We start from the raw sequence: 17,219 nt of genomic DNA, 5'->3' as shown, positions 1-17,219 counted from the left end.
ACTATTTCAACTAGAAGGAAAAAACCGCACAGAGCGGCAGCATGAACAGACCTCTCTACCTCGCTCCACTCCATCTGTCACTTCTATTAGAGCCACTGACCAGCAGTGCTCTGCCACACATAACACAGACACATTAGAGTGGAGCTATTGCACCCTGAACCAGACTCACACACACACACACACACACACACACACACACACACACACACACACAGACACTTTTACAACTGAGAAGCAAATAGACAGTGAGCCCACACAGCTACACTAGCACATGCGTGCACACACTCCTCACAAACACAAGGAGGCAAGTAATAGATTTACACACACTTGCACACGCACACGATCTGGCTGTGCCGCTCCTGAGCAGGAGGGAACAGATCCAGCGCATTGGGTGACACTTACCAGACACGCCGCCATATGTGGTGCGCTTGTCCCGGCCGACGGCAGGCCAGGGAGAGCCGTCTGCCTTCAGTCCCATCAGGCCTGAGACCGTGTTGGTAGCGGTGACGCCATCTGCACCACCTACACCCACGGGGATCAGACATTAGCCATGGTGATGGGGGAGAGGGGGTGGGTATGGGTGGAGGAAGGCGGAGTGCGAGGCCATTACTGGCCCGTGAAGCGCTGCAGGGTGTGGGCTAACGCAAGGCTTGGTGGAGAGCTATCGGTCCCTGCACACACTGCCAAGTCATTCCGCTGCTGCATGCACATGCCAACACTGCTCTGAGCAGGCTAGCACCGCTCCGAACATGGAATCAGTTCTCAATGTATAAACACTGCTCTAAGCATGCAAGCACCGCTCTGAACATGCCAACACTGCTCCGAGCATATTAACACTGCTCTGAACTTGAAAACATTGCCCTGAATTCATAAATACTGCTCTGAGCATGCTAACACCACTCTGAACTCGCAAACATTGCCCTGAATGCATAAACACTGCTCCGAGCATGCTGGCACCTCTCTGTACATGTAAATGTGGCTCTGAATATATAACAACTGCTCTGAGCACACCAGCACTGCTCTAAAGATGCAAACACCAGTCTGATCCCATAAACACTGCTCTGAACATGCAAAAGCTGCTCTGAACACAAAAACACTGCTCTAAATGAACAGACACTGCTCTGAACATGCAAGCACAGCCCTGAAAAAGCAAACGTCACTCTGAACACACTAATGTCACTCTGAACATGCAAATACCACTCCAAACACATGAACAGCACTCTGAATGCACTAAAGCTGTGCTCACCAATGCCAGTCTGAACACACAAACATTACTCTGAACACACAAACATTGCTCTGAACACACAAACACTGCTCTGAATGTGCCACCATTGCTTTGAATGTGCCACTGCTGTACTATATGTGCCATACCACTCCGAATACATAAACGCTGCTCTGAACGCACCAACGCCACTCCGAACACACAAACACTGCTCCGGATGTGCATATGAAGGTCGGAACGCGTACGCCACTTTGAACACCCAAGCGCTGCTCTGAACATACAAATGCCATTCCACACATGCATGCACCGCTCTGAATGTGAAAAGACCTCACTGAATGTGTAAACACTAGTCCGAATGCGCAAACATCCACACTGAACATGCAATGAACATGAACATGTCTGAATGTGAAAATGTGCTTGCACCTGAGGCCTAGAGAAAGTCACCAATGACATCTGACCTTTGCAATCGTGAAATGCATTGAAACTCGTTACAGTTAGCGATGGGCAAATGATGATGGGAGAAGCCACAGCTACCTTCCTGAGCAGCCCTGGCGATGTCCACAATGCTGGTGACACTGGGGGTCAGCTTGGCGAAGAAGGGGATCTTGACAGCTTGTCGAACCCAACGGCAGATGTTCCGCACCAATTCTGGATCCTTTTCAAATGGGGGTTGGGAAGCAAATAAGGAAAAAACAACACCAAGAAGAGATTCACTCAACTGAACGAAATGGACAAAACACAAAACAGGACAACTTAATGTTGGCAATCGGTCCGGCGTGTGTGAACAAGAGCGAGGGCAAGAGGGAATGTGGCAAGGAGAAAGGAAAAGAAAGAAAGGGATAGGGAGAGAGGAAATGAAAAACTAGGTGAGAGGGATAGAAAGCGGGCAAGAAGCAGAGGGCGAGTGAGCGACGGGGAGAGAAGGAGAGAGAGGCTTGGGGCAGAGACAGAGGGATCATATAAGTGTGAACCGCTGCTCCAGGAGGATTCATGCTTTATTAGGCATCTTGTGGCCTGTCAGCGGAGCTGTTTAGAGAGGAGAGAAGGCCCTCGGCATCTGCCCTGTTCCCAGCGTCAGCGCAGCTCTGCAGTCTGCTCAAGCACAACCACATCCAAATCTACGATATCCACACCAACACCCACCGCGTGGAGAAATAACAGCTCCAACCCGTAGAACATATGCCCAGGAAACAAGACCTGGAGAGCTTTCCGATGTGACCCAATCAGACTGAGCAGAGACGTACCGCACATAATGTTCTTTCGTGCTTCTAACTTCTTTAAAAAAAATAGCGTCTTAATTTCCATTTTTTCCTGATGAAGAGAACTTGGCAAGAAGTAGGTTGGTCCACATCTAACCAGATGGATGATATTAGGAGTGCACATGGCTTAAACAATTTCTAAAAAATATTCTGTATAAGCATGCCAGGTTATACATTACACACTTTGTTATACGTTATACACCAAAGTTTACATTACATACCAGGTTATACATTACGCACCAAGGTTTACACTCACCCCAGGTTATACATTACACACCAGGGTATAAATTACAATTTGAAACTCCATGTCTAGAGATGTTATAACTTAATTGATATGCATTAACACTACATATATCATTTATGAGCTTGGTAATCATTTTATTATGTAATAATTATAGGCCTTCCTGGCCAATTATGTAACTCTGAAGGTTAAACCTAACTGCCAATCAGAGCGAAGGTTTTGCAGAAAAACAGTTTCCACAGCATTTTAGTGGATTCGCCTCCCATATTGATACGTTACTGTTTTCACACGCCTCCACAGTAGACTTGCACATTTAAAGCAAGTAACTTGTCTACGGCTGTTCACATGATTACAGCACTGCATGCACTACAGGAGTTCATCCTGCCTTACATGATCACTGGCAGCTGAAGCTATTTGTCCTTGTATCCTTAGCAGTTACTGCTAAGATATTATATACACAACTGACAATATACTGTAAACCTATTTTGAACTGATAAAGCTAAAGTGGTTTGTCTTTTTTTTGTTGACAAAGGTCTGCTCTATATTCTCTTTGCTCTCATGACATAACTGATGTGTTCAACAGACTCCATTTATCACCTAGTGTGGGAAATCAATGTACATAGATAACCAGTATCACAACACGCTAATCATATTTTGTAAATATTGTACACAACACCTGGGTTTTGACATCGGTGTAGGAAGTAATGATTTATTTATTCACTGTTTATTTACTATGCTGACATTTATTTTCAACATTTGATCATAGTTAGTTTTGTTGTTAGTCATTGTTAGTTTTGAATTTTCTCTCATTATCCTCTGTTGTGAAAAGGTTAACTTAATGCAGCTTCTGCTGCTTTCTTTCATCTGTGTCCTTCTTCCTTTTGGTTGGACACCCCCACAAACCTGCCACTCATGTTTGAGCCCTCCTGTGGAGCTCCCGCTCTGCCTCACGCACCTCCTTTACTCTGCTCTGACTCTCAGGTCTTCCACTGGAAATGGGCTTCTGTTTTGACATACCCAGTAACTGTGAGCACATATCCACCTGAGTGACGGTTTTGCTCCCATGTACAAAAAAAGTGTGATTTACAAGGTCTAAGTGCCAAACAGAACTATGAGGTCAGTTTCCTGCACAGGGGAAAGGTTAGTGTTTGATTTTTTAAAACCATTAGCCTGAATTGATTTGTCAGAATAGGGAGCCCAAAAGAATTTTCAGGGCATGCTGAGTGATTCAGTGCTACACACAAAAAAGAGAGAGAGAAAAAATCATTTTCTCGCCATTTTCCCCAATGAGATTTGAATGTTGTGGATATGTGTTCTGCTTTGGAAACGTGGAGGGAGGGGTTGGTATTTGCACCTAAAAATATGCCAAACGCATTCTAAAGGCTCTAGATGGGGGACAGGAAAGGTTACTCCATTGGAGATAACATTCATTCCTAGCTTTTTCATAAGATATTGGATTTATGCACTCGTGTCTGCAGCAAGTGCCATCCATGGCAATTTGCCTTGATTTATTCAAGATTTAAACAGAGCATAAACAAGGCTGGAGTGTTGGGTTCAACCAGTCCACTCGGAGCTGTCTGCCAGAGAAGGAGTTGTAATATCGGTGCTCCTGAGAGATGGCTGATAGTGCTGCTAGCTTCCTCGGGAGATTCATTGGTTGATATAGCTGATCCTGAACTTCAGGCAACAAAAGTCAATGTTGCCAGTGTTATAGGCAGCAAGGCAGAGTGGCACAAATCACACACCTCCTGTTTCATGACAAACCTGAAGGAAAACGTCCCCAAAAATGAATTCTGATCAACGTATCTGATACCAGTGACGAGATATTAACAGACGAAATGGAAATACAGGCGCTGAGAAATTACAGCAGTCTAGACATATCAGTGGATGTAATGACATCACAACAGTTACACAGGAGTTATTTCTCTTTAATACAAGGTTATAGCAGCTTGACAAGGTTTGTGGAGTGACCACCATGTGCCAGGTCCCTGTGCAGTCTAAGGCTTGCATCCTGAGGGCATGCCTTTTTTATGAGCAGAATGGTGTTAGTCTTTAAAAAGAACAACAAGAACACAGCCGCACAGGAAGCAAGGCTGGCCTTCCTCCCAGAGGGTCATGGAAAATTGCATTATGCCCGCTCCAGCAAGAGCGACGGGGTCGTGGCCCGGAGCCAGGCGCCAGCCACTGAACAGATGCTGCTTGTAAGAACTCTGCTCTCGCAGTGGGCCCGTGACAGCTTATTACGGGCCAGATGGGGGAGAGAGCCTCTGTCTGCGGGCCAGCGAGCCTGGTCCCTCCTCCAAGCAGTCCACTCCACGCGGCATTACACGCTTGGCTGGGAAGCCCGAGCACCTGTGCAGCTGGCCGGCCTTTTTCTGAGGAGCGAGCGTCTGGGCGGGGGGAGGGCTCAGCGGGACCCGTCCGCAGTGGGCCGGAGCACGCCCGAGACCCAGTATGCCTCGCGGGCACGTTGATGCACCCATCCGACAAGGAGCGCTTTCAGCGGCGGCGAGGAGCGTTCAGCAGGGGAGAATGGAGCGGCGAGTGGCAATAAAGACCGAGCGAATGGCACACGGCTCCGGTGCTCAGGAGGGACGGCGGGCCAGCGATGCAGTAGAGGAGAGGTCTAGTATGAAATTAAAGGAGGGGCACGGCGGCTCCACGGAGCATTCTTTATTTATTTTTACGTTTTCCTGCGTGCTGTCACCGCGGGGCAGGTAGAGCCCGCCGCGGGATTCATTTCAGCACGAAGAGGGGGGCGGGGGGTACAGAGGGCAGGGGCTGCGAGCGGTGGGGAGATGTGCTGAAAGGAAGATGGGGAAGAGAGGGGGAGAGACTGCAGCGAGGGTCTTTTGCACCCTCAGGCAGAGAGAGAGGGAGAATGAGGGAGGACAGGGGGCTGAGGAAACACACGGGGCGGGGCTGGGCAGTGGGGCCAAGGTACAGTGGTTTTCCACCTGAAGTTTTAATTTGACCATGCGAGGTCACAGCAGGTGGGTGTGCTCGTTAAGAGGCGTCAACCAGCAGGTCTCTTAGGACGGATGATGGAAGTGGCGTGCCACCAGGCCCCGTTTGCTGGGCCGAAAATAGCTGTGGGAGCCCGCGCAGCTTTTAATTTGTGAATCCGAGGAGCCTGTATCGAAGGCTGGGGAAAATATAGGATCCCAGTGGCTGCTGAGTCAAACCTGAGTAAGAGCTATGAAATAAAGGCACCTCGCACACTCGGGAGATCTCTATCTGTCACAAGTACTGAGCCGTTTTAAGTGCCTCCTCAACCTGTGATAATAACAATCGTGCTAAAGTCAACTGAGAAATTTACATGTAAAGCTCCAATAAGGCTCTAGTGTACAAATGATGCATGGCTATGCCCAGCGTTGTAAAAAAGATAAACAGCTCTGGCACATTCGGCTACATTTCATAGAGACAGCCTTGTGTTCAAAGACCCCTGCTACTAAAAATGTCTGATTTGTGATGGCCACTGAAGAGCCAATGCTATAGTTTAAGTGTAATCAATGTAATGAAATTATTATACACATTTATGCTTAATAAAAGTAAACAAAAATATAGTACGCTGAAGCCAGTTAAATTTTGAACAGCTCTGAGGAAAGGGTGAGCCAAGTTAAACTGAGTGAGGGAGAAGAATTGCATATTAATACATCATTAAAATCAAATTCTCTTTCGATATTGTCAGAAATGATGTTTTTCCCCAGCTAGAAGAGAAGGTGCCAAAGAGTGTGATTAAATGATATTGCCTGTCTTTAGTTCACACGGAGGTTATCAGCCCGCGGCCCCGTGCCTTTGATTAGCTTTTTGTCTTAGAGCGGAAAACCTACAGCAAACGCTCATTGAATTTATGAGCACTGCAGTGTAAAAACAGCTGCATCTCCGTTAGAATGGAAAAGGTGTTTTATTTCCTGTAATCTAGCACCTAATCAGAAGAGCATGAATGAGGAGCATGTGTCCTGTTCATGTCAGATATGGCCTGTAAGGACCATAAGGTACAATGGGCTAAGTTTGTCTTTCAAACACCATAATTACTTACAGAATCTATATATCTCGTTTGCCTTTGTGGACCATCCCACAGCTTGATAAAATAACCATCAGGGTGTTATGCAGAACAGCTTTTAACTTAAACAAACACACTATGACCTACCAAACAAACCCTGGTCAATGCTCTGGGCAAGTCATCAGTGCCTTATCCTTAGCTGAGTGATAGAGCCATCTGATTGGTGCTTCTCCTCCTAGCATAATGAGGCAACACTGTGTGATTGGAACTTTAAAAAAGATGATGGAAGCATGTGCAACTTCTGTCCTCTATATCTGCCAGTACTACTGTGTAGGGAGGATGGTGACTGCAACTTGGATATGAGCACACTGAAAGTGTAGAGCCCTCCATAGCATGAGCTTAAAGGCTTCTCTGCACCGGGCACACAGGGATGGGGGGATGGCTGGGGATGGGGGGGGGGGGGGGTTACACTGTTCTCCACCGTGGGGGTGGGGTGGGTCACACTGTTCTCCACCGTGGGGGTGGGGTGGGTCACAGTGTTCTCCACCGTGGGGGTGGGGTGGGTCACACTGTTCTCCACCATAGGGGGGTGGGGTGGGTCACACTGTACTCCACCATAGGGGGTGGGGTGGGTCACAGTGTTCTCCACCGTGGGGGTGGGGTGGGTCACAGTGTTCTCCACCGTGGGGGTGGTGGGGGGGGTCACACTGTTCTCCACCGTGGGGGTGGGGTGGGTCACAGTGTTCTCCACCGTGGGGGTGGGGTGGGTCACAGTGTTCTCCACCATGGGGGTGGGGTGGGTCACACTGTTCTCCACCGTGGGGGTGGGGTGGGTCACAGTGTTCTCCACTGTGAGGGTGATGGGGGAAGTCACAGTGATCTTCACTGTGGTTGTAGTTTCTATCATTACGAGGCTTGATGCATATGGAGGATCTGGCGAGCGGTGCCTGACAGGACGTGGAGGCATGGCGAGCTCCACCCGCTGCCTCCTGCTGCCTGCCACCAGCTCCTCGGATGCGAGGCCAGAACGCTCATGCTTCAAACGGCCTTTCTGTCCTCTGACGGAGGACATCCTGCTTTGCATTTAACGACTTTGATGTTTTAGTGATCTGACACGGCGTGTGTCTGCCAGCGGCGATTTTCATGTGATTTGGTTGACCACTACAGACTCAGTGACAAGCTGTGTCAAAGGCGTTTAGAGGCAAAGAGCACAATTTCCAAAGCGCAAGCAGACAAATAACCAAGATGCTCAAATGTACAATGTTTATGATTGTGCACAGCCAATCTAAACATGGCATGTACTATTGAATCTACATATAAAGTCCACTGAGAGAAAAAAAATGGTCGTGCTGATTTTCTTATAAGTACATCAAGCATCAGGTTTTTTTTCCACCCAAGAATCTAACTGAAGTCATACACAATGGTATATATTTTGTTTCTAAGTAAAATGCATTATATACAAATGCATTATACATGCAAAAGGAAAAAAAAAAAGTAGTCTCAAATGCTTCATTAATCCTGGCAAATGGCATTCTTCGTTTGAAAAAACTGATTACAAAATGCAAATAAATATATATCAATTTATGGATTATTACATTTTTGTAATGTTTCTTTTGAAAGTGTTGTTATGAAAATGTGTACTCTACATGAGTAGACAGACATTCATAATAGGTACATTAATTATAGGAATTTGTGATGGTCAGTTCTCCTTACAGTATACCTGCCACTGTCCATTCACAAGTGTCAAGTTTCAGTTCATTCTGAGCAGCACACACAGAGATGCATTTCATCTCAGGCATGCTTGGACCTCCTGTTAGTCCCTTACTAAAGGGAATGGTGTCATGCCACTGATATCCAGCATTTCCACAAAAAAAAGGTTTGAAACACTCTCTTCTTATATGGAATGGAATGTCTCTAATTGATACTCAGTCTTACGCATTACCATCATTGTGATTTCAGACCTGTACATGTGCGTATGTTACAGAAGTGTGTTTTCAGCAGCTGGACGTGGCTATCTGGGTAATAGTTAGGATCTGTGTAAATACAAGTAGATGAGTGGCATGGCTGCACATGCAAACAGACTCCTGTTCCCAGAGAGAGAGTGTGAGCTCCTGCAGCCTGACTCTCAACATGCAGGAGGTGTAGGAGTGTGAAAGCGTGGCCCTACCTGCCCACAGGCCAGTCCCATACCCCTCTCGCCCATTCCATGAGGGCAGGACAGATTCAGCTCCAGGGCATCAGCTCCAGAAGCCTGTTCAAGGGGGACATTTATGCAAACATTATTTCAATATACTCAGTGCAATTGTGGATTGTTGTTTTTTTGCCTTGTAAAGGCTTGGCAATTGAGAGGACTTTGATCGAGATCCATAGGCAAGCGTGGCCACTGCAACATGAATCATGCAAAACACCTGATATTTGCTTTTCTTTTAAATATTGCGAATCAGATAATTAATCATGCAATGTCCAAAAAATACACAACAAATACCACCGACTTTAGAGCTGCTGAGAAAAACGGGAGCACAACGCCTCTTTTTGAAGAGGAAGCACGCACTGATGAGAGACACAAAACAACGGTGAGTGAAACATTAGGCCTAAAATAGATCAGACAAATGATAACTGTTCCACATGGATGCGCTGGAGACGAAGCACTGTGAGCGGACTGGTGGAGTGGGGCGTTGAAAGCGGCTGTGCAGGAAAGGCGTTTGACAGGCAATTACATATCCGTGGGGGCTTTAAACCGCATCACATGGGGGATTTAAACAATTACAAAAAGCTTCACCAACCTGCCAGAGTGAGTCCAGCTGCAGATTTATGATTTGCCACAGACTGACAGTCATTAAAGGGAGAACAGAAGAAGAAGTATTTTAGCCTTACAAAGCACGGAGGAGCAAGTGGCAGGATGAAGCCATTTATCACAGTCAGCTGGGGAGCGGTGCAGCCCACGCCGGCCCCGGATTAGGCTCCAGATTTCATGGTCAATTAGGGCCATACGCAGGTACAAAATGGACACAATGCGGCATGATCCCAAAGCCAATTATCAATAATGTTTAATTTTGCCCAGCTTCCTTTAAGCCCATTATAGACAAGGAGGGAGGAGGGAGGAGGGAGGAGGCCCCCCCATACCCCCCGCCCTCTGCAACAAAGGGCCGCACGCGCAACGAGTTAAGCGGTATCATCACAGATCACAATAAGCGGCTTTGAGAAGGACGGCAGCGAGGATGCTGCTTGATATCGCAGGCTTAGTAGAGAGCGGGAGAAGGAGCCGGCCCAAAATATGGCAAAGTAGAGCGAGGCGGAGCATGCAGAGGAGGTAGCGGAGCTTGAACTGGGCCTGAAAAAAGAGCAGTCTCCCACCCGCAGTTCATCCTTTAAAGCACTCCTCGGGGAGAGCAGGACAGAAAAGACAGAAAAGCAGAGAGAGACACAGATAGAGAGAGGAAGACAGAGGGAGACAGAGAGAAAAAGTGAGAATGAGATGAAGGAACATACAGAGAGCAAAAAAAGAACAAGAGGCTTAGTGCCACAGCTCCACTCCTCTTATCCTAATCCCTTACACACACACACACACACACAAACATAAATGTAAACGTGGTAGGGTAACCCATGGTATGCATGATGACATACACTCATCCTCCCCCTCGGCAGGAATGGTAAATGCACAGCATGTGAGGCTGAGCATAAGCAGAATGATATTCAGCCTGTTAATATGTATTCACAGCGTCCCAAAATATTCCGTGATAGATGAAGGAAATGACAGGCAGGTAGGAGAAGCAAAAGGTGCCCATTTATACAGCAACATGGGATTTAAAGAACCTTTAGTGATCATCACAAGATAAAAATAAATGCAAACGTCAAGCAAGCATCATTAACCAACGTTGGCATAAACTCTGGTTTTTCCGTTGGGTGTCTAAACACATTTATTAAAGTCGTAAGGGTGCATGAGCGGAGTCCTAATGGAGTAGGCTTCAGCATATGATTGGACGTTTGGGCTAGAGATAGGGTTAGAGTTAGGATTAGAGCTGGGGTTAGTATTAGGGTTAGGATTAGAGCTGGGGCTGGGTTTATGGTTTGGTTTAGGATTAGGATTAGGGTTAGGCTAAGGTTTAGGGTTAGAGCTGGGGTTAGTATTAGAGCTGGGGCTGGGTTTATGGTTTGGTTTAGGATTAGGATTAGGGTTAGGTTAAGGTTTAGGGTTAGAGCTGGGGTTAGTATTAGGGTTAGGATTAGAGCTGGGGCTGGGTTTATGGTTTGGTTTAGGATTAGGATTAGGGTTAGAGTTGGGGTTAGTATTAGGGCTAGAGTTAGGACTGTGAAAGTCCTACTTCCTGTTCCTATGGGCAGGTTGAGGCAGGTGTGAAGGATACACTCCACAGAAGAACTAGGGCTCCCATTCAGATCGTTATCAGATCTGACATTGCCATTGACATGAGCTATCAGCTCCCCACTTGATAAGGTAAACATTACCCATCACTCCAACACTTTACAGCATCAAAGCTAGCTTCATGGGGGTGTGTGTGGGGGTGTGGAGGGTGGGGGTGGGGGTGGAGTGCTGTTATTTGGAACCCAAAAATGAAATCTGTGAAAAAAACAGAAATGGAGATGCTACTCTAAACTACTCTAAACTAAAAACCAGAAAACAGGCATGGAAGGCAGAGCGGGTCAGAGAGACGGAGGGATGCGGAACAGGCTGGGAGGGCATGCGCGCCGATCCACATGCTCCCGCTCAAGCAGAGTGACCCCGGCACTGTGGGGAGCAGCAAGCTGCAGTCTGAAGGCTTGAGTGACAGTGCTGAGCCTTTCATTAGCTCAGCCTCCCATACTGATGAGGGTGCTAGAGCTAGGCCTTCCACAAACACCTCATATCCACCGGGTGATTATCAGCTTCAGTTTAGGTGCCCACCTGAAACCTCACGTTCCTTTCCCTCTTCCCAACTTTAAATGGAATAAAGCAGGAATAGATCATGGAGAGACTTTGACATTTATGAATTACAGCCCCTGGCTCATGGTTATGATGCAATATTTCTCTGCAAGGTATAGGGGTTTGCGCGCGCGTGCGTGCGTGTGTGTGTGTGTGTGTGAGAGAGAGAGAGAGAGAGAGAGAGAGAGAGGGGTAGCAGAAGTAAGGTAGCAGTTGAATGCTGAAAATGGTTTACTTCAGGCTGGCACTTTGGTGAAGGGAGCGAGACGAGGAGAGAGAAAACTTTTAAGTAGTATCCTTAGGCAAAAAACAGTGTTAAGTGTTCCCTTACAGATTTCAAAGTGAAAATGAATGGTTGATTCTTCTGAAAACGGAGTTGCCATGGAAACCGGGCTTTTATTGCGTATTTGCCGGCAGACAAACCTAAACAGCGTGCTCGGGATGTGAGGAAGACAAGGAATTCAGACCACGAAGGAGGGTCACCAAGTGCCCGTGCTGCTGGCATGCCGCCCCTTGCCCTCTCCCTTAAACCATCTCCAGTAGCACAGCCAGCCTCCCTCTTCTGGCTGACCCTAAGCCACTGGGATCGGGACCGGGACGGCACCTGTGCCGCTACGGGAGCTCACATTCTGAGCCAGACTAGAGCACAGAAGTGACCTGGTGGAGGGTGATGGAAGAAGCCTTCCAATCCCCAGTGTGACAGTGCTGTCTAGCCTAAAGCGATGCACTCAGCCAGGCTTAGAGCAGGGCCTCATCTGCTGTATGAATATATAATATGCAGAAGAGACCTGGGCCGTAGCTAAGGAGAACTGCCAGTCAAATGCCTAATGTCAGAAGTACAGAGAGACAGAAGAGGAAAGAGCGAGTCTTACTAGATGTCCATCTTTTTGGAGGGGAAGCAGGGGTTTGTGATGAACCTGACAGGTCTGCTTTAATGAGCTACAGCAGAGAGCAAGAGCATCAATGAAATCGATAGTGGAATTAACACATTGACATGTGCACCTGTTTGCTTTCTGACATTTTCTGTGCACAATTAAGCACCTGAGATATGTGAGTCAGCTCTGATCAAGCCAGGGGCCAACATAGTTCTTCACTGTATCTCCGTTCAAAATATCAGCTGTTTGTGTGTGTGTGCGTGTGTGTGTGTTTATGTGCGTGCGTGCACGTGCATGTGTCCAAAGTGGGTCTGCTGGGGCTAGGTGGGTGAGTGAATGTGTGTGTATGTATGTGTTTATCACACACACACACACACACACACACACACACACACACAAACACCAGGCAGGACCCCAGATGCAGGCTGTGCAAAGATGCCCCTGAGACAATACAGCACATAACAGTGGGATGCAAGATGCTACCAGGCACAGCGTAATGAAACACCATAACCAATTGGTTGGCAGAGTGTACAGAAACATCTGTGCTAAGTACGGGCTGGAAGTTCCAAGGTCTAAGTGGGATACACCCCCAAAGGTGGTGGAAAATGACTGTGCTAAGATCCTGTGGGACTTCCAGATACAGAAAAACAAGATGGTAATGGCTAACCAACCGGACATAGTAGTGATGGATAAACAGCAGAAGAGGGCTGTAGTGATAGATGTGGCAATCCTGAGCGATAGCAACATCAGGAAAAAGGAACATGAAAAGCTTCAGAAATACCAAGGGCTGAAGGAAGAGCTAGAAAAGATGTGGAATGTGAAGGCAACTGTGGTCCCCGTGGTAATCAGAGTACTTGGAGCTATGACCCTCAAACTGGGAGAATGGCTTCAACAGATCCCAGGATCAACATCAGAGATTTTGGTCCAGAAGAGTACAGTCCTGAGAACAGCTAAGATACTACGCAGGACTCTCAAACGCAAATAAATAAATAAATAAATAAATAAATAAATAAATATTTTTTTATTTTTTTTGGACAGAGGGCCTTCATCAGCCAAATGCTTCTGACGTTTCAGGAGGAACCAGTTTTTTTAATATATTAAGAAATTATATTAATATAATATTTTTTTTATATTAAAAAAAACTGGTTCCTCCTAAAACGTCAGAAGCATTTGGCTAATGAAGGCTCTCTGTCCAAAACATCAGAACCTTGTGTACTTGATATTTATGTGCGTGTGTGTGTGTGTGTGTGTGTGTGTTGGTATGTAAAATAAAAAAAATAAAAAATAAAATTTGGTTGTGTTATACAAATAATTCACAACTATGTTGTTGAACACACAAATAAACCTTTCCAAGCATTAATTTACCAGTCACTTGATTTACATTTATGCAGATGCTTCTGTCCATTTGTGTCCATTAGTTGACTCCATGAGCATTCGTGCCTCACCTGCCATTTTTGCACACTCACCTGTGGATAATTGTAACACGCCTTACTGCCAGTTGTGCAATATTTTTAATAGATAGGTGCAATATTTTTCTAGTCACTTTTAAAGACAAGCTTACACTAATGCCCACATTACCCCAAGCAATCACAGCACTCTTCAACCAATCATCTCCCTTACTTTTAACAAGCACAACAGTTGCTTGGGGCACCAAGTTGTCACTGAGCCTGGTTGTTCTCTGGACAGTTACAAAAGTCTCATAAGGGACACAGAGGGGTTGTTAGTTGACTGCAATCCAACTAATAAGTTAGACTCTGGATCTTGCCAGCAGTACAGTTTTTAACATTCTACAGCTATACTTAATATACAGCAGCCTAAAATCAATCAAATGGAACTCTCAGCCAAGGCAACCGAAAACTGAAAAGAAAAAAAACACATCTACAACAAAATTTGTAAATTATGAACTGGTCCCAGTTGTTTATTGTAAGTATACAGTGTGTGTGTCTGTGTGTGTGTGTGTGTGTGTGGGCGTGTGTTAGCATCTGTGTATGTGTGTGTGTGTTTGTGCCTCAATGTCCACAGTGGGTCTGCTGGGGCTCGATGAGTTTATGGACGTGTGCGTGTGTGTGTGTCTGTGTCTGTAGTGTGTGTGTGCATGTGCTCATATGTCCACCGTGGGTCTGCTGGGGCTCGGTTTGACTGACACCAGGAAAGGACAGGGGCTGGAGAGCTCCTGCTCACAGATGGAGGAGTCTGGAAAAGTGAGGCCTACAGACATACACCCCTCCTCCACCCTGCTCCCTTCCCTGCTCAAGCTCCATCAGTGCCTCTCTCCCTCTCTGGCATCTGTCTCATGCCTCTCAGCCTCTTGGCAGCAACAAACCAGTTGGGTCTCATAAACATTTGCCTAAATGTAGCATGCTTCAGATCCAAGATTAATTGCCACTGATTCAATATTTGGGGTGTTTATGCAATAACAGTAAATGTTGCTTTTGCAGTTTGGAAAGGTGTGGTGCATCACACTTTTCTCCTTGTTCCCCAAGCAATGGTTAGGCAGACTGTTTTCAAGAGCCAAATCATCAGCGAGAAAGGGTGTATAATTTCACAACTGTGCACATTGGTAAATTAGCATAACAAAGACTCACCTCTGCCATTTTGGCAAGCTCAGTCCAATCATTTTTGGTGTAGCTGCACATTATGCTGGAAATGATAATCTGTAACAGAGAGAGACAGGCAGAGAGAGAGAGAGAGAGAGAGAGAGAAAGAGAGACCGAGAGAGAGACAGAGAAAGAAGCAGAGAGCGAGACAGACAGAGAACATTTTAAACAATACAGTCTAACCATGACAGATTCAGTTTGTCTTATGATGGTGCAAAAACATGGTTTATTTTTCTTGCCATATTTCTTCATAGTATAAAATGTGTGTGAAAGCCAATACCTTGTCTTTAAAAAAGCGACTACCTTGTCCTTCACCTTCCTCAAAGTCACAAAATCAATATGTATAATTTATAAGATAAGAACAAATCCACTCGCACGCTGGTGTTATTAAAACAATAAAAACATCATAGAGAGGGTATTAGCTAAGAGCCCCTGCGCTGGGCCCCGATTAGGTTTGGTCTTTTTCATCCTTCTCCCCCTGACACACTATAATCCAACAATAAAACAGGTTGTGGGAGACCAGCTTCCTAATATAGCCTCCAGCTTTTAAGCAATCAGATAGGGAAAGCCTTTGATATAGCGTATTGACAAACCGCGTAATGTACAGTATGTCTGTGTCTACACAGAGCCCGTTTCATTTGGCTAAGCAAAGACACTGGTCAACATCTCCATGTCCTGTCTCCCCTCACTCTGATGTGCTGTTGAACCCCGTTAAACACATAGCCGTGTTCCATTATGTGCCCAACACCTGTAGAAATCAGCGGGAAGCTGAGGGAAACGGAGGTCACGGCCACGTTTGTTTCGTAGCCACGTGGCCTGCGATTTAATTACATCTAAAAGCTTGTCTTATGGCGCGGCCGTGACTTACGTGTGGCATTGAGGAGGAGGAGACACCAGGGAGACAGAAAGTGCTGGGCTTAACAAAAGGTATCTAGGGACACTAAGAGAGAAAAAACTGATTTCACGGGAGGATATTAAACTGGGAGGATGTGCTCTCCCCTAGGACAAATTTCCGCCAGATATAAATCTCTGAGGCATTAGACTTCCCCAAAAGCACCACACAGTTATGGACTAAGTACAGCCCACCCACATAAGTGCAGAAAATATTGCCAAGTTTTAGAGGGCAAATAAAGTTAAGCGCCCTGACATTTACTGCTCAGATTTGCCAAGCATCTTTGACATATAAGCGATATATGATACACCCTGAAATAGTGTCTGGTAATATTATTGTAAGCCTGGGCAAGCCAAGCAATACAGAACTGTCACTGCAGACACCCCAGATTACCACCCTCCACTAAGACAGGTTCATTTTGGGTGCTGCGGTGGGAGTAAGTGCTCTGTTTTGATTTGAGCTTGAACTTTCGCCTCTTTAATGTCACATTATGGGAAGAGGCCATGTAAAAGACACCTACATCTCCTGCTCCGCCTGCATGCTGGCCGGCCCAACCCACCCGATCCAGCTCTACCCACATGCTGGTCAGCCTGACCCACCACAGCTCCACGCTCGTTTGTTAAACACGGTCCAGACTGAAAGTGTTGTCTGATAGCCAGTGCACAATTAAGAGAGCAGGCACTGCAGCACAGGATTACCTCGTTATCAGCCCAATAAGCCTGCACCCAGCCTCCAAACACACGGCACACTGCAACAAAGCATCTCCATGGAGATCAGTCACCTAGTACCTGTCACTAGCCAAAGATATAAGGCGGTTTGAACGCGGCGGATCCAGGCCCCCACTGTGCTCGCCTACTGGGACTGAAGCACCGAGGATGCTAAATGTAGCGATGAGCCACGGAGCTTTGACTTCTGAGGGCTGTAGCGTTTGCCCGGGGTCTTGCAGGAGGGCTGCGTTGTCACAACGGAACTGCCTCCCCTGCAGAAGGGCTGCCCTCGTCAGAGCATCGCTGTCCCAACTGGGGGCCTGCCAAACCCAGCCAGCTTCACCCGCATGTGGAAATCATCCACACCGGAATGAGAGATTCCTGCGGATGTGAAAACCTGGTAGCCTGTTGCAGTGGAGATGCTCCCATCGTAGAAGTGGGAAGGTGCAGGTGCATGCACGCATGCCCGGTGCAGGGGAGGTCCTTGAGAAGCGGAGCTGGG

General features: G+C 46.7%; 1 protein-coding gene across 1 annotated transcript in view; it reads right to left on the bottom strand.

Moving 5' to 3' along the window:
• dpyda.1 (dihydropyrimidine dehydrogenase a, tandem duplicate 1) overlaps positions 1 to 17,219 on the bottom strand; it is a 112,771-nt gene that overhangs the window by 26,627 nt on the left and 68,925 nt on the right. Inside the window, exons 15-18 of the mRNA XM_027016151.2 lie at positions 15,107 to 15,175; positions 8,896 to 8,979; positions 1,757 to 1,877; positions 403 to 522 (exon numbers count right to left, since the gene is read on the bottom strand). Coding sequence (XP_026871952.2) covers positions 403 to 522; positions 1,757 to 1,877; positions 8,896 to 8,979; positions 15,107 to 15,175 — 394 coding nt within the window. The remainder of the gene's footprint in view (positions 1 to 402; positions 523 to 1,756; positions 1,878 to 8,895; positions 8,980 to 15,106; positions 15,176 to 17,219) is intronic.

The sequence above is a fragment of the Electrophorus electricus genome, chromosome 10, assembly GCF_013358815.1.
Source record: "Electrophorus electricus isolate fEleEle1 chromosome 10, fEleEle1.pri, whole genome shotgun sequence".
Taxonomy (NCBI): domain Eukaryota; kingdom Metazoa; phylum Chordata; class Actinopteri; order Gymnotiformes; family Gymnotidae; genus Electrophorus; species Electrophorus electricus.
This window is presented reverse-complemented; position numbering and strand designations above follow the sequence as displayed.